A 27,047-nucleotide genomic window follows, 5' to 3' on the forward strand; every position below is an offset into this window, starting at 1 on the left:
GACGGGAGGGGGGGATCGCTCCCCGCCGGGCCCCGCCGCTTCCTCTCCGCGGGCACGGCGGGCCGCTCGCGCCGCCGCGGCGGCTATAAAGGGGCGCCCGCCGCCCGCCGCCGCCTCTCCGTCCGCCGGGCCGCAGCGCGTGAGTCGGTGTCGGGCCCAGCGCCGCCCCGGGCCGGGTCCGCGGGGCGGGGAGGGCACAGGGCAGCGCGGGGGCGCCGGGCGAGCGCGGCTCCGGCCCGCTCCGCTCCCTCCCGCCCGGCCGCCCCGCTCGGCGCTCCGCCGCCGCGGGTTATTTACTGTCCCGCTAGAGCTGATCTGTTTTATATATATAAAAATATAAATCTGGCAGAGAAGGTTTAATTTAAAAAGATTCGTGTAAATATCTGTTACAGAGAGGATTATTTTTCCTAGGTTTTTTTTTTTTTTACCTCAGAAAATCGAGAATTGGGGGTAAATTAGGTTCTTGAGGTGACATAAGAGACGCGGTTTTAGGGAGCTGGAGGAGGGGTTGTGCCCCGGAGCCGACGGCGGAAACGCTCAGGAGCTGCCGTAGGGATTTTGGCTCCGTTTCCGAGCCCCGCTCTCCTGGAGGCCGAATTTTGTGGGTTTTTTTGCTGATTTCCAGGCCTCTCCCCCCGCCTCGGCTGCTCGCAGTCCCGGGCCTGGCGCGGCGGAGCGGCCGTCCCCCGGTCCTCCCTCCCTCCGGTCACCGCCTCCTGCCAGCCCCCTTTCCCAAGCTGTTTCTGCAGGCCCCCGCTTAGGGAGACTTAAATAAGATTCTGAGTTTTTCCCCAGTTTAAACATTTACAAAAAGCTTGACTTAGAGACCCCAAGCGCCCGCAGTCGCTGGCGGGAGCGGAGCGCGTGCTGGGTGGAAGATGAACGCGGCTGCCAGCAGTTACCCGATGGCCTCGCTGTACGTGGGCGACCTGCACCCCGATGTCACCGAGGCCATGCTCTACGAGAAGTTCAGCCCCGCTGGGCCCGTGCTCTCCATTCGGGTCTGCAGGGATATGATCACCCGCCGGTCCCTCGGGTACGCCTACGTCAACTTCCAGCAGCCAGCAGATGGTAAGTGACACGTACAACCACATCCGTTGCTTTTTTCTTCACTTTTCTTCACTTTTTTTCCCACCAATCCACGCTGCTGTTCATGTGCATTGCCATGTAGCTGCCTACCAAAATGTTAGAGTTACAAGGTAAGTAATCACTTGCTGGTGACTGGAGCTGGCGTGTTTTTTAGTGATTGGTGTCTACAAAATACTCTGCAAATGCACATCTTGGTAACATCTCTCATAAATAAACCTATTTCTCTCTTCCTGACGTTAAACATTGGAGGCTTGGGTTTGTTCCAGCTTGCATAAGAGGATAACCTCCACTTTTCTTTTCTTTCCTTTCGTTCTCGTGTGGGTCTTCGTGCAGTCAGTCCTAGCAGAAAAAGCTCAGAGTAGTCAGCCCTGGCTGAATGCTCACTTTGACTGGCTGAGCCTCTGGCTGCCCACTCCCTCCAGTTTAATATTTGGGAGATCTGGTGGACTACAGATTGCAGTGTTTGTGCAAGGAGCTGGATAGGTCTCCCAGTCTGAGAACTGGTGTTCGTGTATAAATGGGAAAGAAAATGTGCTGTTCAGTGCATGGGAAACCAGGTTGTCTCGCCTGCAGAAGCCAGGTTGATTCACTCTTGCCAGACTCTTTTTTTTTGTTGTTGTTGTTGTTTTTGTTTTTCCTCTCCCCTCCATAATTTAATTTGGCTCCTGCTCAAGTAGGTATTCCAGAGCTGTAGCAGCAGTAGCATCTGAAAGATGGGACAGAGGAGGTCATTTTGGAGCATGCCTTATCTGGAAGAAAGATGGGTCAGCGTTTTCTGCCCTAGTTTTCAGAGCCTTTGCGTGTTGACCAGTGCAAGTTTATTGCTCTGTGCTGTGATTTAGCAGTATTTCTATGCAATAGAAACATCGAAAGGATAGATGAACTTTTCCCTTGAATTCGGAATCAATTCACAACAGCACAGACTTCAGCAGCAAGTAGACTTTCCTTTAGCCTGTAGTAGGTTATCCTGCTTTACGTTTTTAGACAGCTGAGCGTGGTCTGTTTGTTGCGCAGGGTAATGTGTGGACTTTGGATCAAAGTATTTGTTGTGTGGAAGGCAGAAATGTTATTACAAGATTCCTGTAAGCTAGCAGAGTCTCTGGGATTTAGCTCTTGGCTGGAATGTTTGGATTTTACACAGTCAATTGTGACTATGTGCCATCCTAGCTTCCATCCTCTCCCAGGTCAAAGTACCTTCTGCATGTGCTTTCCTTGGGATGCTGACAGATCTGATGGAGCAATTCTGATCCTTTCTCTCGCTAGGCTGATAAAAAGCTGGCTTGCACCCAGTGCGTATTTTCTCATTCATAGAACTCTCAAAAGTGCTTTTAATGCAGCCTAAGCAATGTATTTATGTGTTTTATAACTCCTCAGGGAGAAAGAGTGCACCTGAGAGCCTGTATGAGTGGTCCTCTCCTGCTCTGATGAAACTGTGTGCTCCGATTCCTTCTTATAAAAGCACCTTGGTACCGTCATGTGCTGTACAAAGGCACAGTCATCCAGGCTCACCTGCCTTTGTCTAGGCTATGATCTCATTTTTTTGGGATAAGAGAAATAAAAACAAGCAGCAGAAATAAAGTCAAGAAGGAACTCGGAGCTCGGATTAGATAAACGTTGGGGAGGTGGGGTGCAAAAGTATAGGTAAAGTTCTTTTAAAGGAGGAAAGACCTGTATAGCACGTGTAGTTATGATGTTAAAAGGGAAGAGTGGCTAGTCACGTGTGCTTGCTTTAGCAGGAAGAAGTTCTGCACCTTATACAAAGTCAGGTGGCTTCCAATATATTTCAAGGTAATCTTTTATGGTAATAAATAGGCAGGAATTGAGAGGGAGGTTGCATCATTCTGGGCTCCTGGTGAGGCAGCAGACATTTTAGGAAGTCCCAGTACTTCAAGTGATACTTCGACAAAGTGAGTGGTGTCTTGTTACTGGTAGGTCTTACAAGGTCAAGTGATTTAGACTTAATCATTGAGTTAAGATTGGGAGGAGGAAATATTCAAGCTCCTCTTGCCCTCATGAAGAGATCTCTTCTGAAATGCTCCTAATTTCTTCTGTCTGGCAAAGTGCAGCACGTGTTACTTTGCATAAGTGAAAAACTGCTGCTGTACTACTTGTAATGCAGCAGAGCATGAGCAGATAATTTTGGAAAGGTGAGCCTGTTGTTGTGTTGTGACCTCTCCTAAACAAAGACCTGAATTTGAATAATATAAATCTGATTGTCAAATGGCAGGAATTTGGCTTTTTCAAGGTGGCAGTACTCAGTACTACCTGCGTGAGGGCTTTCTGAAAGGAGAGGTCTGTATTTTCTTCCAGGAATGCATAATCAGAAATGCATTTGGTCTTCCCCCATCTTTTCTCAGATATAGTAAATTGGTGTTCTGTAGCACTATAGGGATCTGTTGTGATTTATGGGTGGCAGATGCTACAAAATGCCCCATAAAAGTAATGGGGAACTTTGTGCCGTGAAAACTTCTAGGGAAGTTCTTGTGGACACATCATTAGTATGCTTGAAGTGGTAGTAGGCATTAAAGAAGTCGATGTATGATAGTTTGCATTTCCCTGGCACCTTTTGTGCAAGGATGAGTGTTTCATAAATCTGAAGAAAGCAATGTTTTAATTTTTTTGTGTGAGAAATAAAACTGTCCATATGACTGGAGAAAGACCATAGAGCAAGTCCAGCAGCCAGAGCTTTTTCCCATTATATGGGGCCACCAGGAGCTCCCACTGTCACATCCTGAATGTCCTCTGTATTTCCAGAGTTCCTGTGTCCGAACTGGTTCAAAGCTTGCATTTTTCTTTACATTTTTGTTACCTAATGGAGTGATGCTTGACCCTGGAAGGGGTTATGTTCTGGGCACGCATGGCCTAACTGGTAGTCTGCTGCAGAGATTATTTTTAGTGAAAATAAGCTCTGCTGGTGTTGGTTGCAGTTCTTTGGTGTAATAAGCAGTGAATGCTGATATGGAATCTGTCCTACTGTGAGAGGCATATTAAGGAAATGTTTTAAAGTTCTGGCTAGTTCAGGCTCAGCTGTGGTCGTTAATATTTATTCTTCTTGACTGGGAAGAAGGGAAAGAAAACAAACTCATTTCATCTGAAAGAAAAGCTGAATTTCCTTCTTCATGTGTTCCTCATGCAGTTTAATTGCATCCCAGGGTTTCATAATGTTGACAACTCAGATGATGAAGTGGAGAAACTTTAGTATGGCTGTAGAGATAAGCTGGTCTGGAAGCACAGAGAAAACAGAACGTTTCCCAAGCCAAGAAGGAACCCAGAGCTGGGATTAGATAAGTGTCTCTGAAGAAAGGTGCAGAAGAGTATGGATAAACTTTGCCTTCTCCTCTTTGAGGAAGAGAAGAGACAATGTAAGGGAAGACCTGTGTAGCGTAAATGCAGGCATGAAGTTAAAAGGGAAGAGTGGTTACTTATATATGCTTATATAGCATGTTGTTCTAACTTAAGTGATCAAGAGATTTAAGTCTATTCTGTGTGCAATATCTCGTATTTAAAAAATAAGAGGTTAAATTTGTGCTATGTGCTTTTGTTGTCGGGTCTTTTTTTGCTTAGAGACGTAAGCGAGAGCCCGGAGGTTTGCAGAGCAGCTGTCTTTGCAGAATAAAACTCCCTGTGCGGAGTTTCTCATGGGTGAATCTTGGTGTGTGCATGTGGTTGTGTCTGCCTTTATGCTGCTCCACCACAGTTACTAATTCCAGCATTGTGTTAGCTCTGCAGCAGGGAGCCTAGAAGGGAGATTAATTACTTTGAGGCCTAAGGCAGGCTGCAAATGCTTTCCCTATGCAGAAGGCTATGGAAGAGGAATGAAAAGGAAACCTGAAAGGGGTTAAAAGTGTCTATAATGTTATATTTGAGTTGCAGTTGAGTCTGCTGGAAGGATGACAGGAACCAGTGGGAGAGAAACAGATACAGGAACTGAAATGGCTGAAGCTTTGTGGCTGAAATAGAAGAAAATGAGAAGGTGTTTGCTCAGATTAAGGAAATGAATCAGATGTGCCTAGTCTGAGTCATGCACATAACTCATGATGATCCTTTACAGGTTTTCTTAGGTCCTGGGGTGCCTGCACTTCCACCGGTGGGTACGGCAGACCTTCCTCAAAGCAGGGAATCCATCTAGGGCTTTCTTACACCAGTGCTCACAAGAAGTGTCTGGTGAATTTCAAGCAGAGCATAATAATAGAGTGGAATACTAGCAATCTATTGAAAGAGCAGTGCAATAGTATCTGCTTGAGTATATGCTTAGGAAGCTTGAAAGGGCTGGGAGTAAGTTCATAACTAGTCTGTATCTCGGTAGCTGCTGCAGAGTGTTTCACAGCTCCCTCTGGTTGCGTGCCACTGCTTCATCTGCTTGTCACCTTTCAGCAGGAGCCCTGTTTCTGCTGCAAATGGTATATACAGCTAGTTTGTGTCCTTGCCAACACATACTTCTGGAGGACCTCTCCTTGCTATAAATAAACACTGCCAAATTTGACAAGCTGGACCAAGTCGCCTGGTGAAGTGCCTACTAGGAATGGACTGCAGGAAGAACCTCGGTTGCATTGATTCAGAGTAGCAGCTGAGGAATCATTTTAGCATGGCAGTTAATTGCATTTAGCACCTTTGACAGAACAGAGCTCCTAGAGTTGTAGCAAGTGTAACTTTCCTCCTTGAATTCTTTTTTTTTTTGCAAGGCTGACTGCTTCAGGAATGGAGTACATCAGAGCTTATTCAGCTGGGGGTATGTGTGAAGGACTGGGGAAAACAGCAACAGCACCACTTCAATTTAAAAAGCAACAACAAAAAAACATTTTCAAAGCTCATGAAAAATTCTGAGAAACTTCCATGCAGTAGTTGAAACTGACTCTGGGGGTAAGGAGTGCAGGAGACTTTTGTAGGCAATGTCTCACTGGAGTTCCTAGAGATAGTTCCATGAAATGCTGGGTAGTTACTCTGGGTGCACTAGCAGTCACATGAAAGGAGATGGTGTTTGAATTGGCCTTTTCCTTGAATTTGCTGCTCCTGAAATTTAATCAGCAAGTATCATCGGGTGAAGGTGGCCTGGAAGAATTGAGGCAAACAAATTTGGGAAGCTTGGGTTCTGCTCTGTTAATATTCCTTGTTTTTAATGCCTGTCTATCTCTCTCCTTGCTTCATGCTGGGAATTAACAGTCTTTCTTTTTCTCTGCGCACTCCATGCTGGGAGTGTTTTCTGGCACAGAAGAGTCCCAAGCATCTCAATTTTATGAACAAGATCCTGATGTGTGTACGTAATGATCCTTTTAATATATCAGTAGGTAGCAGAAATAGAATCGTGGAGGGGGTTTCAGTGTAGGTTAGAGTGACATTGCTGGGGTTTTAGAGTTTAGATAAACACTTCCCTGTTAATCAGATTGGGTATATGGACTTTTTTTCCGGAGTTTTGTCCACTCTTTCTGTCATCTTTAGATTGAGCAACTTGAGGATCATTTTTTGGCCACAGAAGTTAGAGGCTGGCTCACGTCGTCTTCCCAGCCAGCCACGTGTTCATGCACGTTTTCCCTGACCTGACAGGGAGATGATCCTTTCCTCGTAATAGAAATGAGTATGGGTAGATGTGAGCTTCATGAAAAGCAAACAAGCCAGTCACTTTTACTTCCTTTTTTTTCCCCCCTAGGGTTTCCTGTGTTTCTCTTCCTTCTTTGGGTGCAGGATTTTACCTTTACAATAATTAAGAATACAACTATATAAACCCCAGGCATTTTGACATTCATTTTGCTGTGGTTGTTAAAGCATTACTATAATGTAGATTTAAAATAGTCTTATCAAATCTTTTGTCTAGTGACTGTGCTGCAAAGACCTCCCTTGAAACACTGAGTTAAAAAGTCATTGGAGTTGGTTGCCCCTGATATTACTCCACATGTCTCCGGGAGCTGAGTAAAATTCAGAGAAAATGATCACCCACACGATGGAAACCTTTAACAAACCACAGAAATCTGTTCTTGACTTCTCTTGCAGCTGAGCGTGCTCTAGATACCATGAATTTTGATGTGATCAAAGGAAAACCCATTCGCATCATGTGGTCTCAGAGGGACCCCTCCTTGAGGAAGTCAGGGGTTGGGAATGTCTTCATTAAGAACCTGGACAAATCCATTGATAACAAGGCACTTTATGACACATTCTCAGCGTTTGGGAATATTTTGTCCTGCAAGGTGAGATGTGGTTACTTTGTCCAATTCTGTTACAGCCATGACATGACAGGCACATCCGATGTAGGAAGCAAAAAGGACAGTTTTCACCAAGTGAGGAGTGGAATCTCTAAAAGGCAGAGTTTGACCAAAAGGTCAGGGATTGCTGAAGTTATGTCAGATTTGGTCATGAAGTGCACAAGTCTGAAACACAGATGATGTCTTCCTAGTGTTGACCCTTGGCAGTAACCTGTTTTTGCGTGCTGGCCTTGTTTCTGAGCACGACAGAGGAGAAAGCGCGTTCAGAGCTGACGTTTTGTTTTCCTTGCACATATCTAGGTGGTGTGTGATGAGAATGGCTCTAAGGGCTACGCGTTTGTGCACTTTGAGACCCAGGATGCTGCAGATAGAGCCATCGAGAAGATGAACGGCATGCTGCTCAACGACCGCAAAGTGTGAGTGTCACAGCCAGAAGCAGCAACGATCGCATGAACCGTGATGCATCTCGGTATTAACAGGGACACACAAGGCACTGGTTCTCCTGGCCCAAGCCTTGGCCTGCTACCTCTCCACTACAGGGCTGGTGAGTGACCCTGCCCAAGCCATGGCCTGCTCCCCCTCCATTACAGGGCTGGTGGGTTTCCCTAACCAAGCCTTGATTTGCTGCCTCTCCACTAGTGGGCTGGGATGGGTTTCTGTGGCCAGTACTCTCTCCACTGCAGAGCTGGGTGGGCATCTTTGACTCTCTCCACCATAGGACAGGTGATTTTTCTGGTTGGTCTGTGGCCTGTTTGTCCTTCTCCTGTCACCCTTTCTTGTCCCCATTCTCAGCTCCTACTACACACTCATTTTTTGCCTCGCTGCAAATCACACATCGCTTTTCTGCTCTTGAAAACAAGCTACTTACTGGGACTTTCACTCTTTCTTGCAGATTTGTTGGGAGATTCAAGTCTCGTAAAGAGCGGGAGGCTGAGTTGGGAGCCAAGGCAAAGGAATTCACCAATGTTTATATTAAAAACTTTGGGGATGACATGGATGACGAAAGACTAAAAGAACTCTTCAGCAAATATGGTAAATACAGAAATGCTTTTAATGAGGCTGTGAATTTGATGACCCGTGGTAGCTCAACAGTGCTGCTACTGTTTGTATGGCTCTATGTGGGTCACTTTGAAGCTGAGGAATACAGCAAGTTGAGGTGTGGGTAGTAGTTGTGCCAGATGTTGGACAGGAGGCAGAGGCTGACCAGCAGATGAGAGAGAAGGCCAGGGCTATTATATGGAGTTTAATAGTCTTGAAATAGTTTTATGGTGTTTTACCAACCGTGTCCCTTGGTAACAGGTAAAACTCTGAGTGTTAAAGTGATGACAGACCCCACTGGAAAATCCAAAGGCTTTGGCTTTGTAAGCTTTGAAAAGCATGAAGATGCTAACAAGGTATGATCATTTTTTGTGCTGCTTGGGTATCTTCAGAGAAGAAAATCTTACTTGGTTTATTGTAGGGGCCTGTTACTAAAATGAAAGAAAATTCTGCCTCAGGCATAACCTATTCTAGATGTGGAGACTTAGAAACCTTTTGTACCTTACTAGCTTGACAGTCAAGGGTGACTTGGCATTTCTCCAGATTACTAGATCCACAAAGAATGCAGTGGTGTAATCAAAAATGTTAATTGCTGAAGAAATACTTCAGTGCAGGACTTCAGGAGGGGGAAGGCATCTAGAGTGAGAAATGGTCTTCTCTAAGCAGAACGTGTGTTAAAATTTGGCCTTAATTGCAAGAAGGAGCGAGGATAAACTCACAAGTTGCTGTTAGTCCAGCATGTACAGTGGTGATGTCAGCATGGTCTTGCCCAATAACTTCAGTTTGTCTTTAATTACACGGAAGCAGGAAATGCAGCAGCCTTGGGTTACTGATTAACAGGCAAGGATACAGTGTGAGCTTTGGACAGTCCTGTTCTTCACAGGATCAGGTGCAGTCTCGTTTCAGCAGTTGACAGGTTCCTCTTGAACCCTCTATCCAGGCAGTAGAAGAAATGAATGGAAAGGATATCAACGGGAAAATGGTGTTTGTAGGCCGAGCACAGAAGAAGGTTGAGCGCCAGGCAGAGCTGAAACGGAAGTTTGAACAGCTGAAACAAGAGAGACTCAGCCGGTACCAGGTGAATAGTTTGTTCTTTTTCTGAATTTAAGCACCATTTTCAGTCTATTGGCAGACTTGAAAGGAATTGACCAAGTAATGAGGCATCGTCCTCGGAGTTATCCTGTGAGTTAGTTTGCATTTTAGTAAAGGCGACTCCGTGGTATTCGGGGGCAAAGGGGGCATCAGGACATAGCCTTGGCAATGAAACGTTTAGGAGGACATGAGAAAAGTCACTCAGTCTCCTTTAATTTCAAATGGGGATACCTAGAGGGATGGAAAGAGGCAGCATGGCCCTGTTCTGTTGTCTCTCTAATTTAAGGCAAAACTGGGTCACGTCAGAGATTGCATCTGAATCTTTTCCACTCCTTGCAGTGCAGTGCTGGACTGGAGATACCTGATGCAACAGGAAAGCAGAGGGAATCCAGACAAGCTCCCTTTCCCCACAGTGGGACTTGTCTCTACACCTTTGCAACATTTACCACTTTCAGCTTTGAGCAGTACAAAAGGAACATTATGCTAAATTAAGAGTTTTCCGACAAATTACAGCTCTGGCAGATGGATGCTGACAGTCAATGTGCTCAAGGTTTCCTTTAGTGTTATGAGTGTCTTATTGTTCTCTCCCTTCTAGGGTGTTAACCTATACATTAAAAACCTAGATGACACTATAGATGATGAAAAACTGAGGAAGGAGTTCTCACCTTTTGGGTCAATAACGAGTGCCAAGGTATTGTGGGGTTTTGGAGGTATTTGGATTTTAAAGCCTGAAGAAGGAACTGTTCTCAACATGGGATTGAAGAGCAGTTCTCATATTCCCTGGTCATTGCGGTCCTGAGAACATCTGGACTAGTAAACGTACAGATTTTTTTGGGACTCAGTGGGATTTTACTGAGAATTTGCTTCATTGCCTCATGAAAAGAGGAGACTGGAACTGGCAAACATGCTTGTTTGAGGTGACTCCCAATAAGTGTGAAATGGCATTTTCCTATGCACTTTTAGAGGTGGCACCAAATCTTTCCCATTCCTCACTGTGCGGTGTGGGCCTGGGGACACATGGTGCTTACAGAAAAGCAGAGTAAATCCAGACAGGTGACTTTTCATTGGGTACCTGTCTCTACACCTCTGCAACAGCTGTGTCCTACCTGCCCGAAATCTGACATTTAAAAAATATGGATTCTTAGGCTGAGTTCTTGTAACGGTACTCCACTAGCAATTGGTCTTTACTGCAGGTGATGCTGGAAGATGGACGGAGCAAAGGGTTTGGCTTTGTCTGCTTTTCCTCTCCAGAGGAAGCTACGAAAGCTGTGACAGAGATGAACGGGCGAATTGTGGGCTCAAAGCCTTTGTATGTTGCACTTGCACAAAGGAAAGAAGAGCGAAAGGCCCATCTGACTAATCAGTACATGCAGCGCATCGCTGGGATGAGAGCCTTGCCTGCCAACACAATCATTAACCAGTTCCAGCCTGCTGCTGGGGGATATTTCATGCCTGCTGTGCCCCAGGTGAGCTTGAGCTAGTGTGGTTTTCTTAACCTGTCTCGGAGCTTTGGTGGTTCAGCAGCAGTAATCTCATTGAGCCTTTCTTATGCCTGTAAGCAAATAACTCCTGGTGAGGGGTGCAGTCAGTGGAGTTAATCCTGTGACTTCCCTGCTGCCTGTTCTCTTAGTGTGAATTGAGTGTTGAGTCCTGGCAACAACCGCCAAAACATGTTGTAAACAATGTTTGTTATTCACTTAGATGTTGCCTCTGAGCTTGTCTGATCTTTCGTCAGGCTCAGAGCAGACCCACTTACTATGCACCCAACCAAATGACGCAGATGAGACCCAACCCACGCTGGCAGCAAGGAGGAAGACCTCAAGGTGAGCATGCTAGAGACAATATTTTGATTGTATGACCCTCTTAGCTGCACTTCCCAACAAGAACGATGCGTGCTTTCCTTTCTGTGCACAGTGCCAACCTGCTTTCTGTAGCTGACTGTCCTGACTTGCCAGTCAGTTCTGTTTTGAGGATTTCCCCTCATTTCTTCCATTAGGCTTCCAGGGAATGCCAAACGCCATGCGCCAGTCTGGACCACGGCCAGCACTGCGCCATCTGGCCCCTGCCGGCAACGCTCCGGCCTCTCGTGGCCTCCCTGCTGCTGCCCAGCGAGTTGGTAAGGTGTTTGCCTCCCAGGCACTTCTCCTTGTCTGTGAGGGAGGAGGATACTACTGAGACTTGACTTTTGCTTCCAAAGATGCTTGTCAGATATGGATAACAAAAGGCCAAAGAGCAGAGACAGCACCTGAGTCTTTCCTCTTCCTTGCTGTGCAGTGCAGATCTGGGGACAGTTGGTGCTACAGCACAGCAGTGGAAATCCAGATGGGTTGCTTTCCACTGGTTTGGAACCCATCTCTACACCTCTGCAACATTTAGCAGTTTAACCAAAAAGACTCTGTAGGTTATGGATATTGTTTTCAGAGTAGAGCATCCAAATTTATTTTATGCCCGTGGATAGCTAGAAAATATTGTAAATGCAGGATGTGGAATGCATGGTTTAGTTTAAGGAGAATAACCCCTACCTAAAGTAGCTGTTTGCATTTTGGAGACACCAGTTTTTAAAGAAATACCAGACTGTGCAGGACATAGTCTGAATTCAGCAGTTCATATCAGACATCTGATGTGCTTGCTTGTTGCTACAGGTGTTTGTAATTCTGTTCTCTTCTTTCGCAGGTGTTGGCACTGCAGGGCAGAGTTTAGCTCCTCGTCCGCCGGTAGCTGCCCCCGCTCCCAGAGCGGTTCCTCCTTACAAATATGCCTCAAGTGTCCGCAGCCCACACCCTGCTGTGCAGCCTTTGCAGGTAACACGAGGGGCTGGGCTGTGAAGTCCCTGCAGTTGCTGCAGTCCCAACGGGTTTTACATGCAGCTGCAGTGTTTTTACAGAAACTTCAAGCTACTTTTATAACCCAGACAGACATCAGAAGTTGGAATTCGAAAACCTGGCAGTTGTACCTTTGCCAGGAGCAACCTAGTTGATTTATCTGTCTTGTACTTGCAAGCCATTTTTTTCCCCAGATTTGCTGTAAGGGTGTTTTTCATGGTTCTTTGCTTCCCTGTTTTGCAAACATTCATTCTCTCACCTCTTTGCCGAATCCTCATTAGGGTATCATTGAAGTCAGAGTTTGCTTCTTCCATAAACCTCTGCATTGTACAAAAAGCAGGCATGAATGTTGCTCTTTCTCAATTGTGCTGTTTGTCTCACCATGTTTGATCCAGTTTTTGTAAGATATTTACAGTGCCCATGTGTAACGTTGTGGGGTTTTGAGTTCAGGACTTGGAGGGAACATGTTTATGAACAAATGGTACTTATTTGTCCTTTTCTGAAAATAAGTCTGCTGTAAGCTTGACAAAGATTGTGTTTTGGAAGGAGGGAATATCTTCTTATTGTCTCTAAATATGAAGCAATCAGCCTAGTATCTATTTCAGAACCCTCATGTCTGCTTTTCTATAGGCACCTCAGCCTGCAGTACACGTGCAGGGACAGGAACCGCTAACAGCCTCCATGCTGGCTGCTGCCCCTCCTCAGGAGCAGAAACAGATGCTGGGTAAGTGAAACTTCAGTTCTTACAGATCATGTTTTAATTTGGAAATCCCCTCAGGTTTCAAAGATGACTTCTTAATTGAAACTCTGAACTTTTTTTCCCCTCAGGAGAACGTTTGTTCCCTCTGATTCAAGCTATGCACCCCAGCCTTGCAGGGAAGATCACAGGAATGCTGCTAGAGATTGACAACTCAGAGCTGCTGCACATGCTAGAGTCTCCAGAGTCCCTCCGGTCAAAGGTAAACTGGCATGTTCCTTTAGATGAGTGTGGTGGGTTGACCCTGGCTGGATGCCAGGTGCCCACCAGAGCTGCTCTGTCTCTCCTATGGGAGACAGTCCTCGACGAACTTCTCCAACATTAGTCCTTCCCATGGGCTGCATTTCTTCACAATCTGCTCTAGCATGGGGACCTCCCATGGGTTCACAGCTCCCTTTGAGCATCCACCTGCCCTAGCATAGGGACCTCCATGGGCTGCAGGTAAACCTGCTGTAAACCTCCATGGGCTGCAGAGGCACAGCCTGCTGCCTCACCATGGTCTTCACCACTGGCTGCAGGGGAATCTCTGCTGGTGCCTGGAGCACCTCCTCCCCTCCTTCACTGACCCTGGTGTCTGCAGGGTTGTTACTCTCACATATTCTCACTCCTCTCTCCAGCTGCAGTTTCCATTCTGCAGGCTTTTTCTCCCCTTCTTAAATATGTTGTCCCAGAGGTGCTACCGCTGTCACTGATGGGCTTGGCCTTGACCAGTGGTGGGTCTGTCTTGGAGCTGGCTGACGTTGGCTCTGTCAGACATAGGGGAAGCTTCTAGCAGCTTCTCACAGAAGCCACCCCTGTAGCTACCTCCTGCTACCAAAAGCTTGCCGTGCAAACCCAGTACAGTGGAGTGGATTGTGGGAGGCTTTGGTCTCACTAGATAACTTGTCTCCCCGAGGTGGAGGAGGCCGTTGCAGTGTTGCAGGCTCACCAAGCCAAGAAAGAAGCTGCCCAGAAGGTGGGCGTGGTTGCTGCTACCTCTTAAACCAGGAAGACTGGTGAGTGTCTCGGTCCTTAGCTTCATTGAAAGCTTCCATCCAGAATCAGAGTAAATAAAGTGTGATTGTTAGTGAACGTGGCCAGTCTGGAGGCCCTTGTAGGTCCAGGTGCAGCACTTGTCTGCTTTTAGTCCACTTTTTAAAAAACAAAACAAACTCTAATGCAGTTTTTCCCCAACAGAATCCTTATTGTAGAAGCTTTAGAAATATTCTTCAGAAATCTTATTTTAATTAAACGTCAGAAAGATGTTGTGTAAGTCCCTGAAGTGCTCCTAGCAGTTGGCATGTCGAGGAAGGAATAATGCATTGAGATGAGTCTTGTGAAAGTGCTAATCTGGGAAATAAAATGAGACACAAGATGTTCTGGTGGCTTTGAGGCCAAATAGGCTGTTAATGCCCATTCCTTATCCTGACAACCATCTCCCTACAACATATATTAAAGTGCTTGTGTCAGGAGTGTCATTGCACCGCATAGATCTGTCCGAGCAAATCCTGGCTCCTGTGTTTGGAGCTGGCTCTTGTTTAACTTCTGAATAAAATTTTTGATTCTTTGAATGCCACTTCCTGCTTTTGATCCATTTTTCTGTGGGTTGTGTGGAATGGACATCTTCAGTACTTATTGTGAAGCTGTTGTGGTCAGATGTCACGACTCAAAACGGTGGAGAATGATTAAGGGTTTTTATATTTTCATCCATGTGTTTCTCAGTGGCTCCAGTCACCAGCTTCTCTGCTAAAGAGTTTGACTTTCTTGTCAGATGACCAGAAATGGATATTATCTGTGACTGTTAGCAGTTTCTCTGTACCTTGCACATTATATTTGGAGTTCTCATGGTTTGTAACACTGGGGAGTTCCCTGGCCTGGAGCGAGGTGTGCTGTGTGTAGGTAACTTGTCTTCTTTTCCTCTAGGATGCAAAGAAGCCAAATAGCCCCTTCATAGACATCAGCTCAAGATGTTTGAAGATTCTTCACTGTCCTGCAGATCTCAATGCCGTGCATCATATCACATAGTTATATTGCATTTTGTAAATTAATCTTTAAGATCTTATTTAAAAAAGCCAACTCTGAAGCTCTAGATTTCCAAAACCGGAATTGGGCTTGCAAGCTTTTCCTTTGTGTTTGGAACGGAGCTACCTCTTGTGTCTTCTAAGGAGGACACTGAGGATTTTAGGTTAAAAGTATTTTGTGGTTTTGGTTTTAACTGAACAATCCAGCTTGGAAAGTCTGGAAAGCATTTATCAATAAAGGAATAAAAACTTTCACTGCATCCGTCTTTTTTTTTTTTCCTCTACATATGATAAGTAAATGTGATGTGGCTCAGTAAAATTAAACTGGCAGGCAGTTGTCAAATGATTGCTACATCAAAACTGTGATTTAATTGAGTTATTCTGCTTGTTAACTTTAGACAGTCACAGTTTTGAAGCAGTTGGGTTAAAATTACGCCCCAGGATGGTTATGTTGGGTTTGGTTAGTATCCGAATGGGAGATGGATGTAACTCAGTGGGGATCTAATAGCAGGTTTGGGGGGCATTTTTCAAGTGAAGTGTAAAAGGAGTTTGGCTCCTTTCTCATCCTCTGCAGGAGAGGAGCAGCTTTGCTGTTCTTTGTGTATATTTCTATATTTTCAGCTGGATGTTTTCCTTAACGGTTCTTTTGCTATTTTATACGCTAAAGGTGGCTGTGTTTTGGCCATATGTATATAAATGTAAACTATTTTGGGTGATCCTTTGGGATAAAAAGAGCTATCCAAGCAAGTACAGGGAATCGCTACTGCCCGAGGAAGGGGCCTGGCTGAAACACTGTTTACCCTGGAGCGGAACGTGCCTGTTCCATCGCGGACTTGAGCCTTAATTTGTGCTCGGAAAACACCGGGAAGCCGGTGACGGACCGTCCCAGGGAAGCGGAAAGCCCCTCCCAGGGTCCGCCCTGTTTCCCGAGTGGAATAAGCGAGAATTCCCCTAAAAACGCTCCCGCGGAGCCGCCCGCTCCGCCCCCGGTGCGGCCCCGCGGAAGGGCGGGCGGAGCCGCCGGGCGGTTCCGGGGCGGGCCGGGCCGGGCGGGAAGATGGCGGCTACCAAGCGGGTGCTGTACGTGGGTGAGTGGCGGGGCCGGGGGCCGCCCCGAGCGGGGCCGGGGGCCGCCCGCGGTGACCGCTGTCCGCCCCGCAGGCGGGCTGGCGGAGGAGGTGGACGAGAAGGTTCTGCACGCCGCCTTCATCCCCTTCGGGGACATCACCGACATCCAGATCCCGCTGGACTACGAGACGGGTGCGTGGCCCGGGGCGGGCTCCGGGGCGGGCTCCGGGGCGATCCCGGCGGTCCCTGCCCGGGGGTGCCGCCTCCCCGCCGGAGCATCCCCGGGACCGGCGTGTCTCCGCCGCCCGTGACCTCCCGCTTCTCTCTCTCCAGAAAAGCACCGGGGATTCGCCTTCATCGAGTTTGAGCTGGCAGAGGTGAGAAAGGGGCAAAAACTTGAGCCACTCGGGCCCTCCTCTTCCTCCCCTGGTGTTTTTTGGGCTGGATCCTCTTCCCGCTGGGAACAGCAGCGTCGCGGTTGATGGGAGCGGGCAGGAGTTACCTGCCGCAGCCTCGGGACACCCCCCGGCAGCAGGAGATGCTGGTCTGCCTTCCCAAGCTCCTGCTTTTCCCATTTCCTCTGGGGCTGAAGCACGGCTGGTGCCAGCCCAAGCTGCTCCCCCGTCCCTGGAGCTCAGCGGCAGCCGGTGGGTCTCTTGGCTTTGTGGGCAGCAGACTGCCACGTATTTGCCATCTTATAATCTGTCCTGGGCTTCTCTCCTATTTTCCCAGATATTTTTTTGTAAGCGTTAAAGCATCATACATAAAACGAGTTTACTGGATTGGTTGTGGGAAGGTGAATCCCGGATACTGGTTTGGCTACGGCTCGTGCAAGATCCATCAGTTTTACAGCCCAGGGGTAGATGAGATTTGTGCTTTGGCAATCTTTTTTTTTTTGCAACAAAATGCTGCAGCACATATAGGCTGAGCCTTGATTTTAAAGGGAGAGAGGGGAGAAACGGTAATAATTATTTTCTTTTGCATTTTTTGGCAGGATGCAGCAGCAGCTATTGACAACATGGTACGGACCCCGTTCCCACTCGCCCGCGTGGCTTTGCCGTCTTCCTGGTAGCGCAGAGCGAGGCCCTACGTGACGTGGGCCACATAGAGAAAGCAAAGTCTTGTTCACCTCCGACCTCTGTGAGGATTTGGGGGTGTGTGGTGATTTTTTACCTTTTGGTGGGCTTTGTTCTGCTTTTTGCCTTTGCAGAACGAGTCTGAGCTCTTTGGCAGAACAATTCGTGTGAACTTGGCCAAACCAATGCGAATTAAAGAAGGATCATCCAGGCCTGGTGAGTTGGTGCCCGGCAGGGGAGAGCATCCTCGTGGATGTTTAGAGCTTCAGGCATCAGCCTTTCTCTCTGGTTCCCAGACCCCGAGGTGGAGACCTCTGCTCCGCCTCCTGTTTGGGATCTTGAGGATCCAAGCAGCATCCTAATAATCAAATAACCAAAAATATCGCACAGTTCCTTGGATGGAAACGCTCTTGGCTGCACTTCCAGTTGCCTTCATGCTCTGTGAGAGAGAGGGCACAGCACGTGCACAAGTGCCAGGCAAAATTACCCACACATCTGGCCACATCTGTAAAAGCAGATGGGGCCAATGCCATGCGGAGCAATTGCCCTGTGTCCTGTGTTGTTTGGGGCAGGCTGCTGCCAGCCAAGCGCTCCCGCAGCTCGGGTGCCATCCTGCTGCCAGCTCCGTGCTGTGCCCTGACCCGTGCAGCCGTGTGCCTGTTCACGTGTGGCCCTTCGGTTCGGTCCCTGTGCTCTGACCTTTCCTTTTGCCATCGCAGTCTGGTCGGATGACGACTGGCTGAAGAAGTTTTCGGGGAAGACTCTGGAGGAGAACACAGAGGAGGCAGGAGCAGAGGCCCCCAAACCAGAGGTGCAGGAGGTAGGAAAACCAACTGGAGCCATCTGTATCCCTGCTGTCCCGAAGGCTGAGAGCGTGAGGCCAGGCAGAGCAGAGGAATGTCATCTCAACTTGCTTTTTTTTCTTGCCCAGGGTGAGCCTCCTGCCAAGAAATCCCGGGTCAACCCTCAAGTTTACATGGACATCAAGATTGGAAACAAACCTGCGGGGCGGCTGCAGATCCTCCTGCGCTCAGATGTGGTGCCCATGACCGTAGGTGAGGACAGGGTCAGCCTCCCAGCGCTGGGGCTTCCAGCCGCGACGCAGCTCTCACCTCTCTCCCCCTCGCCCCGAACAGAGAATTTCCGCTGCCTCTGCACCCACGAGAAAGGCTTCGGCTTCAAGGGGAGCAGCTTCCACCGCATCATCCCCCAGTTCATGTGCCAGGCCGGCGACTTCACCAACCACAACGGCACTGGAGGCAAATCCATCTACGGGAAGAAGTTTGATGATGAAAACTTCATTCTCAAACACACGGGGCCAGGTAGAGTCATCTCCCTGGGCAGGGGCCGGAGCGCAGAATGGCTCAACATCATCCAGGGGCCACGCTTGGTCTGGTTTGACCCAGACCGTGTTGATAGTGGCAGCTCTGAATTATAATCTGTGTTGGCCAAACGCTTCTGTCACTCTGTAATCTCCGTGGTCAGACTGTCGCGTGTCACCATCCAGGCAGAAACATGTTGTTCTTTTTCCATCCACGCGCTGTTAATCTTTCTGATTTGATTTTAAAGGAGGAGAGTCACAGTGTGACTACAAAAAGCAGCAAAAAGCCGGCAGGTTTATCTCCATACAAACAGCTTTTCTATTACTGCAACTAAAAATAGATGAGCAATCTCCACCACTTTCCATCTTCCACGCTTGCAAGTGTTTCTCTCTGTGTAATTGGTTTCCAACGGTATCTATGAAGTTTAATATTCTGAAGCTCTCCAAAAACCGGCGCTGTTTTGCAGACCATGGGATGGGTTTGGGTTGAAGTAGCTCATCGCTCCCTCCCCGCCCGTAATGCTGCACTCTTTGATCACAGGGCTGTTATCGATGGCCAACTCCGGCCCAAACACCAACGGCTCCCAGTTCTTCATCACTTGTGATAAAACAGACTGGCTGGACGGGAAGCACGTGGTGTTCGGGGAGGTGACGGAGGGCATGGACGTGGTGCGGCAGATCGAGGTAGGTGCCGGCAGCCGGGCGGTCAGTGCAGAGCCGACCTCCATCCTGCCCTTGGGCTTTGTGCCATTAATTCCTGCTCCTCCTTTCTCCAAGGCTCAGGGCACCAAAGACGGGAAACCGAAGCAGAAGGTGATTATCTCGGACTGCGGCGAGTGCTCGTGAGCTCAGAACTTGGAGGGGGCTGGATGGGGTGAGCCTGGCCAGGAGCGGCCGCGGAGCCGGCTGGCGTGGGACAGCCCCGTGACCCCCTGGCAGTGCCCGGCTCCTGTGGCTTCTGTCAAAATTCCTCCACAAAGTTTGGTGTGAAGGTGCCTGCAGGCAGCACTGGGGGCTCCGACCCACCCGGGCAGAAATGGCGGCTCAGCCGGCGTCGTCCTGCGCTGCGCCGAGCCGGGCAGGGCCGGTTCTGCCGCTCTTCGGGAAAGGCTTTACGTGTGGCAAAAATAAAACCTAGTTTTAAAAATACTGAGGACCCACCCCTGGCTGCTGAGCCCTCCCTGTGTGAGGATGGTCTTTGGTTTTGAGCAAAGGTGGGTTTTTTTGGCATTTGCCCATTTTTTGCATTTTTTTTCGCGTCTTCTCAAATCTGGTGCCTAAATCGTGGCGCCAGGGGAAGCCGCCTGTGCCAGGATGAGAAGAGCAGAGCCGAATCTCCTGCTTTTTCAGCAGCAGGATCCTGGTGGAGACGGTTCTGGCGTGTCCCTGGCTCTGTTGTGTCCTTTCCCATCGGCAGAGGGAGGCAGGTCCCAGGCTGGCAGCCGTCCTGGTCCCACTCCACCTCCATCTGAGAGGGAGCACGTTTACTGGGATGTGTACGTGGGAGAACAAGGTCTGGATGAGAAGCACCAGGGAATGAAGAAGCCCTTTGGGTGACAGAAGAAGAAAATAAAGCAGCGATGAGGCTGTAGGAAGGGTTTTCATTTCCAAACTCTGGCTTGCAGATGAGGGTCGGGCGCGGGGCTGGGATTTGGGGATGTTTTCTAGGGCTTGTGCAATTGGGGATTTTCAGTTTCAGCAGCCCAGCCGCTCAGCAGATCAGGGGTGCTGCTTTTCCGTAACAAAAACTCGATTCCTTTTACTCATTTGCTCATTTTTCACACTGTTTGGGGGTCGTGGATAGCCCTACAGCCGGGACAAGGTGAGACAGGGGCACTCAGACATGCAACCTGACAAACGGACAAACCATCCCAGCATTTCCCTTCCTCCCTCCCTTCTTTTGTTTAAATCTCATAACTTTTGAAGACAGACCTTGCAGAAATCTTCAGTGTCGCCCTGGCTTGGCGGGGCAGTCGATGGAAGCCCTGGGCTTTCTGCACGAGGCACCGCATCGCACGGAGCCGCGAGCGCATCCCGAGCTGGATTTCGTGTGAAATTAATCAGCAGCTGAAATTTTCTGAAGAGGCGAGACCTTTTTCTTAGGAATCCAGGCAGGGAGCAGATCTTTCTTATTTTAGTGGCTTTATTGAGACTTTTTCCTTGGCGTTTGGCTAAGCCAGGTTGGTTATTTGTTCAGTGACGCGGGGTTCCCTGGGTACCCGAGCTGAGAAACAGGCCAGGCCCTTTTCTTTTAAAATCACAGCAAATAAGTAACTTAATTGTGCAAATAGCAGATGGAAGCTGCCCGGGGCCGGTGCGGCCGCAGCCCCATCGCAAACCCACGGGAAGCATCCAGGGGTGAGCGCAGCCGCTCTCCCGCCCGGGGAGGCACAGCCTGACCCAAACCTCACATCGCAGCGCTTTGGCGGGGCTTATTTTCAAGCAAATAAGTCTAATTTTAGCCCATCCTGAGTCTTTTTTTCGTTGCGAAATCCCGGCGGCGAACAGAGCGCTGCTGTGCCGTGGCATTTATTAAAAAACAAACAGCAAGAGAAACTACGTGTTTACTTTCCAAACGAGGCGTTTATTTTATAACAGTGTCAGAGCTCAGTATGGATATTTTTATTTTATTTTTTTTTTTTTTTGCAGCTGGCCGAGTTTCATGAACTTTAAGTAAACAGGAGCGGGTTAGTCAGCCAGCTACTTAATTGCCCGACGGTGTTTTCATTAAGGGAATTAAAAGCACTGGTTAGAGGTGAGCGAGTTAGACGTACAGGGCTAGAAACAGCTCGATCCCAGAGCAGCTCCCACACCACCTCCCTTGTCCTCATTCCCCTGCAGCCCAAACCAGAGCCGGCAGCAGCCTCTGAGCCAGCGGTGCACGGGGAAAACGTGTCAGCCACGGACAAAACACACGTGTAACCAGCCACAAATCATCTCTTTCCTATATATATATATATTTGTATATATATGTATGCATCTCATTAAGTGTAGTAAGAGAATAAAACTTTTATATTATTTACATCCACTTTTAGGAAGGGGTGGGAGGGATTTATTATTTGCTATTAGTAATGGACTACTTGGCCAGGATGCAGCCCATGAAACTCCTTTTCCATGCACGCACCCACTGTCATGTTGCTCTGGTGGGGGTGGGATGGGATGTTCAGGGACAGGATGGGATGTTCAGGGACGGGATGGGACATTCAGGGATGGTGCTGGGACCCGGCCGTCAGTGGCAGCCGCACGATTTCACCACCATGTTGCGGTGCTTCTTGAGGATGACGTTGTTGTTGCTGTCGTAGTAGAGGACAGAGGTGGCACTGAGCTTGGTGGGGGCACAGCACGCCTTGGGCACGGCCTCGGGCTTCATCAGGTGGACCTGGGGGGATGGATGGAGCCCGTGAGTGCTGGCGAACTCAGCCCCGGGTAGAAGAAAAAAGAAAAAAAACCCCATCAACTCAGCTCTTAACTGCAAAAAGCCTGGGTGAATGGGGAGATTATTTCCAGCTTTTTTTTTTTTTTTTGCAAAAATATTTATTCTAAACTCTGGGCAGGCCTTGCTGCAGTTTATATTGGATCGGGGCTCGTGGCGCAGCACGGACTGGGGCAGCCCCTTCGTTAATTTGGGATTTCGGGGCCCTTTTCTCCCTGTAAATAGGCAAACAGCTAAAAATAATACTAACGAGGGCAGCGCGGGTCTCGCTCCCGCGTGGGCAGGGGGTGCTGGGTGCTGTGGCAATAGAGATTCTCCTTCAGGGCTCAGCGCTGCCCCAAATTCAACACATGGCACTAAAATCTGAAGCACACACCACCTCTGTGAACACGACTTTCCTTCGGCTCGTCCATCCCCTGCCCAGGACACGCGTTATCCCAGTGACCGGCCGGTAAAGCCGGCGGCTCACGGGCTGCCGGACGCACGCAGCCCTCGCCGGCTTCATCCGACATGTGCGATTAATTTATTGCAGGGGCAGCCGAGCTCTCCCAGTTCGGAAGTCCGGTGTTTTTGCTGTCAAACCCTGCTATTTGCAGCGCGGGCCGGGGCTGGCACAGATCCCTGGCCACGTTTGTCCTGGCGCTTCCCAGAAGGGCCGGAGCCGGGCGCCAGGTGATTCACATCCTGCCCAAATGGCTCCGTTTCGGGAAGAGCATTGGGTTTAGGGGTGGGTGGGTGCATGGGGGCGAAGAGGACACCTCCTCACTGCTGCCAGGATCGTGCCCAGCCCTGGATGGGGCCTCTGGCAGCTTCGTTAATGCAAAAATTAAACCCCGCCAGGCGACACCTTCAAAGGCTCGGCCAGGGACTCGACGCTCCCTATAATTAACTGCGAACACCGGAGCTGATGTGACTCTGCCATTGGGAAATCAAACACTCACAGGGCAGGAAATTCCAGAAATTAAAGCCCCGGCTGGGATGCAGGGTGGGTTTGGGGGGGAAAAAAAAAAAAAAACAAACCAAAAAAAACCCCAAAACAGGGCATTAAAGCCTTCCTGCTCAGAATATGCTGAGCCCAACATTTGGGTGCTGAGCCGCAGCGGCATTTCGTGGGACCTCGGCCCAAAGCCCTGCACACAGCTGGCGAGGTGATGCCCTTCCCCAGCAGCTGGCGGGGGAGCACCCATCCAGCTGTGCGTGCACCCACCCGTGCCTTAGTGGGAGCTGAACTGCACCCTCCACCCTAAATGCTCCCAAAGCCAGGGTGCTCATCCCCAAATCCAGCTCATCACTGGGACCCGCTGGGCTCCAGCCGCTCCCCCAGGGTAGTCAGCGGGTCCCCCCTGCCCTGAGGCTGCCTTTGGGGGTGTCTCACCGACCAGGGACTGTAGGATGGCGTGGTTGGTGGCGTTCATGCAGGAGTCCAGGGGGAAGGCGCACTCCCCCTCGCAGTAGTAGGCTGAGTATCCCTGTGGGGCGATCACCCAGTCCTGGAAAAAAAAAAAAAGTTTATACCAGTTATGCTGTGGGCTTCACCCCTCCAGCCATTCCCCACCTGCCAAAACAACCCAGCCGGCTCCTCCCAGCACTGCCATGCCAGCAGCAAGGGCGTATTTTGATTTATTTCAGCCAGAGCCATGAATTGTTGGGGGTCAGCAGTGGGGTTTGGGGTTGTGGCAGTTCACATTTGCCTTCCTGGCTCCCGGGATGGGGCCACGGCAGCTCCTGGCTGCCTGGCACTGCTCACACCGCTGCTCAGCGCTTTATGGGCAGGAGATGCCGCGCTGGGAGGGAGCCCCGGGTGAAAGGGGGATGATGGGGTATTTTTTGGCATTTACTTCTCCCGGTAGACAAGTACCAGCCAGCCGAGGTCCTGAAAGCTGACGTAGAGCTCGTGGCGCCGGCAGACCTGCCGCCCGTCCGCAGCGTGGACATCGTCTGCAGGAGAAGGGGACATGCAGCATCGGCATCCCGGTCACCCCCTGGCTCCGGCCATCCCGGCTCACGGGTGGTTGAACAGCCCGTATGACCGGGGTTAGGCCAGGAGAACAAGCAAAGAGGAGCCTCCGTGGCTGCATGAAGCAAAAAGAAGCTTCAGACCAGCCTGACATTTATTGCTCCAACATCGGGACGAGGGGATGCAGCCGGGGAAGGGCTAAATCCCAGCTCTGCTCATGGCACAGTTGGCATCAAAGGTTTCCCAAGATAAATGAGTTCAGGAGAGCTGAGGCTTCTCGATTCCCTCCTATCTGAATGGCTTCCCAGGGCCATGACACCCTCCCGGGACCGTGACACCCTCCTGGGGTGATGCCCTCCCAGGGCAGCATCAAAACTGAGGGAAATGATGCCAAAACTCCAATATCCTGAAAACCCCACGAAACACCATCACCTCGAGTGCACCCATCCCATCCCACTGCACCTCCCAAACCGCAAACGACCCCAATCCTGAAAACCCAGAGCTCTTGCCTCTGCTTCCCCTGGGGATACATTTCTGGGCCAAAATTGGGCTTCCTTGCCAAAAACAAGGCACTAACAGAAGGTCCCTCGCTCGCGGCGGTGGCAGAGCGTGATGTTGTCCATGGGGACGGCTTCTCGCCCCGCAAAGCTCTTACCGAAAATTCCCGGCAGCTTGTTCGGATGCGGGAGGTCGTTCGTCTTCTTGGGCTGCCGCCTCCGCGGGGGTCTGGCCGCCCGCGTAACGCGCACGGGGCCGGGGCTCGCCCGGAAAAACGTCACCATGAAGGGCTGCTTGGAGCGGGGCCCCCGGCGCCCCAGCAGCCCCGCCGAGCCCGGGTCCACACTGTGCCCTGCAGGGACGGGACCGCGCGCCGGTTTGCTCTTGGAATGAACTCATTTGGTTAAAGCAGGGAGGAAAAAATACAGGAAATTTGCAGCGGAGAGCTGTGTTTTTGCCCCCCCCCCCAACTGGCTGGACCCTCCCGCCCCGGGGTCGCTCTCTGCTGGTGCCCCCCTGGGTGGGTGTATGATGGGTGGCTCACAGAGGCAGCTACAGCCCCGTCCTGCATGGCCACCACAATGTGATGGGCATGTAGAGAGATTCAAGGAGAAAAACCAAGTGAGACCAAGCAACTGATTTTTTTTTCCCCTTTGACACTGGGAAGGAAAGCCCGGTGCGACGGGAGGGACGGATGGGGCATTAACGGCTGCGATTTCCCCCGCCATGGGAGCAGAGATGCTCTCGGTGCCCCTCGGCATCGTGCCTGTGCACCTGCAAAAGGCACCTTTGGAAGACGTTTGCTCCCTTGGTGAGAAGGGGGTTAATCGGCCTGTGCACACAGGAGCATCCCTCCAGGTAAGGAGTTCATTAAGTGCTAATGGGGTTATTACAGCCCACACCAGGAACCCCATTAGCATTAATGCCTTTGGGAGACTTCACCATCAGGGCTTCACAGCTTCTCCATCACAGCTGGAAATCTAAAATTGCAGCGAACTGAACCCACCCCCCACACGCCGTGGCACCAAGAGGGGATAAGAGGATTCCAGTTCCTGGGGATTTGGCCCCAAAGGCTGCAGGCAGGCTGGGCAGGCTTACCATCGGCCGTCTCCACGTAGAGTCGCAGCCCCAGGTTGTATTTCCGATCCAGTAACCAGTGGTTGCTGGCGGCCGTGACGTCAAACACCAGCCAGCCCTCGGTCCCGGCACGCAGGTCCTGGACATCTAGGAGGAACAGGTCCGACTCCCTGTGAAATGGGGAAAAAAACCCCGAGCAGGTGAGTAATAGCACCCAAAGGGCATCAGCACCAATGATAATTCAGGGAAATGACTCCTCGGTGCCTGTGTCCGTACAGGTCCTGGCACAGCAGGGTCAGGATGGCGGCTCCCAGTGCCTATGGCTGTGCCAGACATGATGGTGGCATCCTGGCAGCTGCTCTGGGAAAAGCATCCTCCCAGCCCTGGCCAAAAAGTCGGGGTGTGGCATTGCCCGGTGGGAAAGCGTGGGAAGAGCCGGCCGCGACCGCGCAGCTGCCCTCGGCGTCTGTATGGGGTGGGAAGGGAAAGGGCCAGGGCTGGTGCTCACTGGGGGCCTCATCTTCATCCCCATCCCTATCGTCATCCCACCATCTTCATTCCCATCCCTATTCCCATCCCCATCTATATCCTCATCTCCAACCCCAGCCTCGTCCCCATTCCAATCCCCATCCTCTTCCCTATTCCCACCATCTTATTTCCATCCTCATCGCTGTCCCTGTCTCCATCCCCACCCCTGTCTCCATCCCCATCCCCATCCCTGTCTCCATCCCCATCCCCATCCCTGTCTCCATCCCCATCCCTGTCCCTGTCTCCCTCCACGTCCCGTCACCTGTTGGAGTGCTCAGCAGCGATCTCGTAGATGCTGACGTGGAGCGTGGTGTTGGCGTGGCGGGTGACACCCCGCGCCTTGTAGATGCGAAACTCGGCGGCCGTCACCGACTCGCCCGTGGGCACCTGGGTCAGGTCGAATCTGAACTCCTTCCAGTACGGCTTCGGGGAGAAGATGTCCCGGTCCTGCTCGACTGTGGAGAAAAGGGGTCAGGGAGGGCCGTGCCGGGCTCTTACTGTGCCACCGGCTGCCCCGACAGGCGATCAGAGCCGGCAGCCCCCCGCCGAGCCATGGAATCATGGAATCATGGAATGGTTTGTGTTGGAAGGGACCTCAAAGACCACCCAGTTCCAACCCCCCTGCCATGGGCAGGGACACCCTCCACTACACCAGGTTGCCCAAAGCCTCATCCAACCTGGCCTGGAACACTTCCAGGGATGGGGCAGCCATCTGACCTGATTTGCCCCCAATTTGGGGACAAACCCCCCTGAGCTCTTGGCCACTGCTGCAAGTTCCTGTTTCTCCTCTCCCAAGAGTTTTAATCTTGATGCAACTCCTACATTTTTGCACAGCCCACCCCCCATCCTCTGCTTTATTTTTCTGTAAACCCCCCACCAGCCTCCCAGCCCTCTTTCATTATCATTGATTGGAAAAAAATAAAATAAAAAGCACAAAGCTGCCCCTCGTGCCGCGGTTTTGGGGCTGCAGCCCTTTGCACTTCTCCAAAAAGTGGAAAACCCACCCAAAGACTTGAGCTGGGGGAAATAGTCAGGTCACTGCTTTGTAAAAAATAAAACGTGACTTTTGACTGAAAATACCTACTTTCTGCAGAAAT

At 50.2% G+C, this 27,047-nt stretch overlaps 3 protein-coding genes and 3 non-coding genes across 9 annotated transcripts in view; 5 read left to right on the forward strand and 1 right to left on the reverse strand.

The window, feature by feature from the left end:
* The first annotated feature begins 817 nt into the window (after nt 1-817).
* On the forward strand, nt 818-15,123 carry PABPC4 (poly(A) binding protein cytoplasmic 4). The gene is made up of 15 exons (XM_009987193.2): nt 818-1,071; nt 7,075-7,268; nt 7,584-7,699; nt 8,176-8,315; nt 8,583-8,677; nt 9,262-9,399; nt 10,009-10,104; nt 10,607-10,879; nt 11,149-11,236; nt 11,410-11,529; nt 12,087-12,214; nt 12,866-12,959; nt 13,064-13,194; nt 13,888-13,987; nt 14,895-15,123. Exons 1-14 carry the CDS (start codon nt 879-881, stop codon nt 13,972-13,974), a joined length of 1,893 nt encoding a protein of 630 aa, XP_009985495.2. The 5' UTR covers nt 818-878; the 3' UTR covers nt 13,975-13,987; nt 14,895-15,123.
* LOC147527114 (small nucleolar RNA SNORA55) lies at nt 9,725-9,857 on the forward strand. The gene has a single exon (XR_015222863.1). It is a non-coding gene; the product is annotated as a small nucleolar RNA SNORA55 (small nucleolar RNA).
* On the forward strand, nt 10,382-10,510 carry LOC147527115 (small nucleolar RNA SNORA55). Its single transcript, XR_015222862.1, has one exon. It is a non-coding gene; the product is annotated as a small nucleolar RNA SNORA55 (small nucleolar RNA).
* LOC147527116 (small nucleolar RNA SNORA55) lies at nt 11,655-11,787 on the forward strand. Its single transcript, XR_015222861.1, has one exon. It is a non-coding gene; the product is annotated as a small nucleolar RNA SNORA55 (small nucleolar RNA).
* A 925-nt stretch (nt 15,124-16,048) lies between the features above and the next one.
* PPIE (peptidylprolyl isomerase E) lies at nt 16,049-19,572 on the forward strand. Of its 4 annotated transcripts, XM_086625866.1 has the most exons (11): nt 16,049-16,080; nt 16,154-16,252; nt 16,394-16,437; nt 17,055-17,081; nt 17,271-17,352; nt 17,856-17,956; nt 18,068; nt 18,108-18,191; nt 18,273-18,458; nt 18,999-19,141; nt 19,235-19,572. In XM_086625866.1, exons 1-11 carry the CDS (start codon nt 16,050-16,052, stop codon nt 19,301-19,303), a joined length of 867 nt encoding a protein of 288 aa, XP_086481992.1. In that variant the 5' UTR covers nt 16,049; the 3' UTR covers nt 19,304-19,572. The 4 variants fall into 4 exon arrangements, with proteins under 4 accessions (XP_086481992.1, XP_086481989.1, XP_086481990.1 ...); XM_086625863.1 differs by having other exon boundaries at nt 17,055-17,094; nt 17,245-17,352; nt 18,068-18,191; XM_086625864.1 differs by having other exon boundaries at nt 18,068-18,191.
* Nucleotides 19,573-21,686: 2,114 nt separating this feature from the next.
* Nucleotides 21,687-27,047, reverse strand: part of MACF1 (microtubule actin crosslinking factor 1) — a 156,167-nt gene continuing 150,806 nt past the window's right edge. The window contains 6 exon segments of the mRNA XM_086626033.1: nt 21,687-21,836; nt 23,270-23,380; nt 23,749-23,828; nt 24,503-24,697; nt 25,444-25,592; nt 26,213-26,405. Coding sequence (XP_086482159.1) covers nt 21,687-21,836; nt 23,270-23,380; nt 23,749-23,828; nt 24,503-24,697; nt 25,444-25,592; nt 26,213-26,405 — 878 coding nt within the window.

Source organism: Tauraco erythrolophus, chromosome 24 (genome assembly GCF_009769465.1).
Source record: "Tauraco erythrolophus isolate bTauEry1 chromosome 24, bTauEry1.pri, whole genome shotgun sequence".
In the NCBI taxonomy this organism is placed as follows: Eukaryota; Metazoa; Chordata; class Aves; order Musophagiformes; family Musophagidae; genus Tauraco; species Tauraco erythrolophus.

What these genes read in the sequence shown, in the direction of transcription:
- PABPC4 (XM_009987193.2), top strand. Translation starts at nt 879, where the DNA reads ATGAACGCGGCTGCCAGCAGTTACCCGATGGCCTCGCTGTACGTGGGC. An exon ending in AGAACTCTTCAGCAAATATG is followed by an intron (nt 8,316 to 8,582) that starts GTAAATACAGAA and finishes CCTTGGTAACAG; the next exon opens with GTAAAACTCTGAGTGTTAAA. An exon ending in CAGAGTCCCTCCGGTCAAAG is followed by an intron (nt 13,195 to 13,887) that starts GTAAACTGGCAT and finishes TGTCTCCCCGAG; the next exon opens with GTGGAGGAGGCCGTTGCAGT.
- PPIE (XM_086625863.1), top strand. Translation starts at nt 16,050, where the DNA reads ATGGCGGCTACCAAGCGGGTGCTGTACGTGG. An exon ending in CCAAACCAGAGGTGCAGGAG is followed by an intron (nt 17,957 to 18,067) that starts GTAGGAAAACCA and finishes TTTCTTGCCCAG; the next exon opens with GGTGAGCCTCCTGCCAAGAA. An exon ending in TGTGGTGCCCATGACCGTAG is followed by an intron (nt 18,192 to 18,272) that starts GTGAGGACAGGG and finishes CGCCCCGAACAG; the next exon opens with AGAATTTCCGCTGCCTCTGC.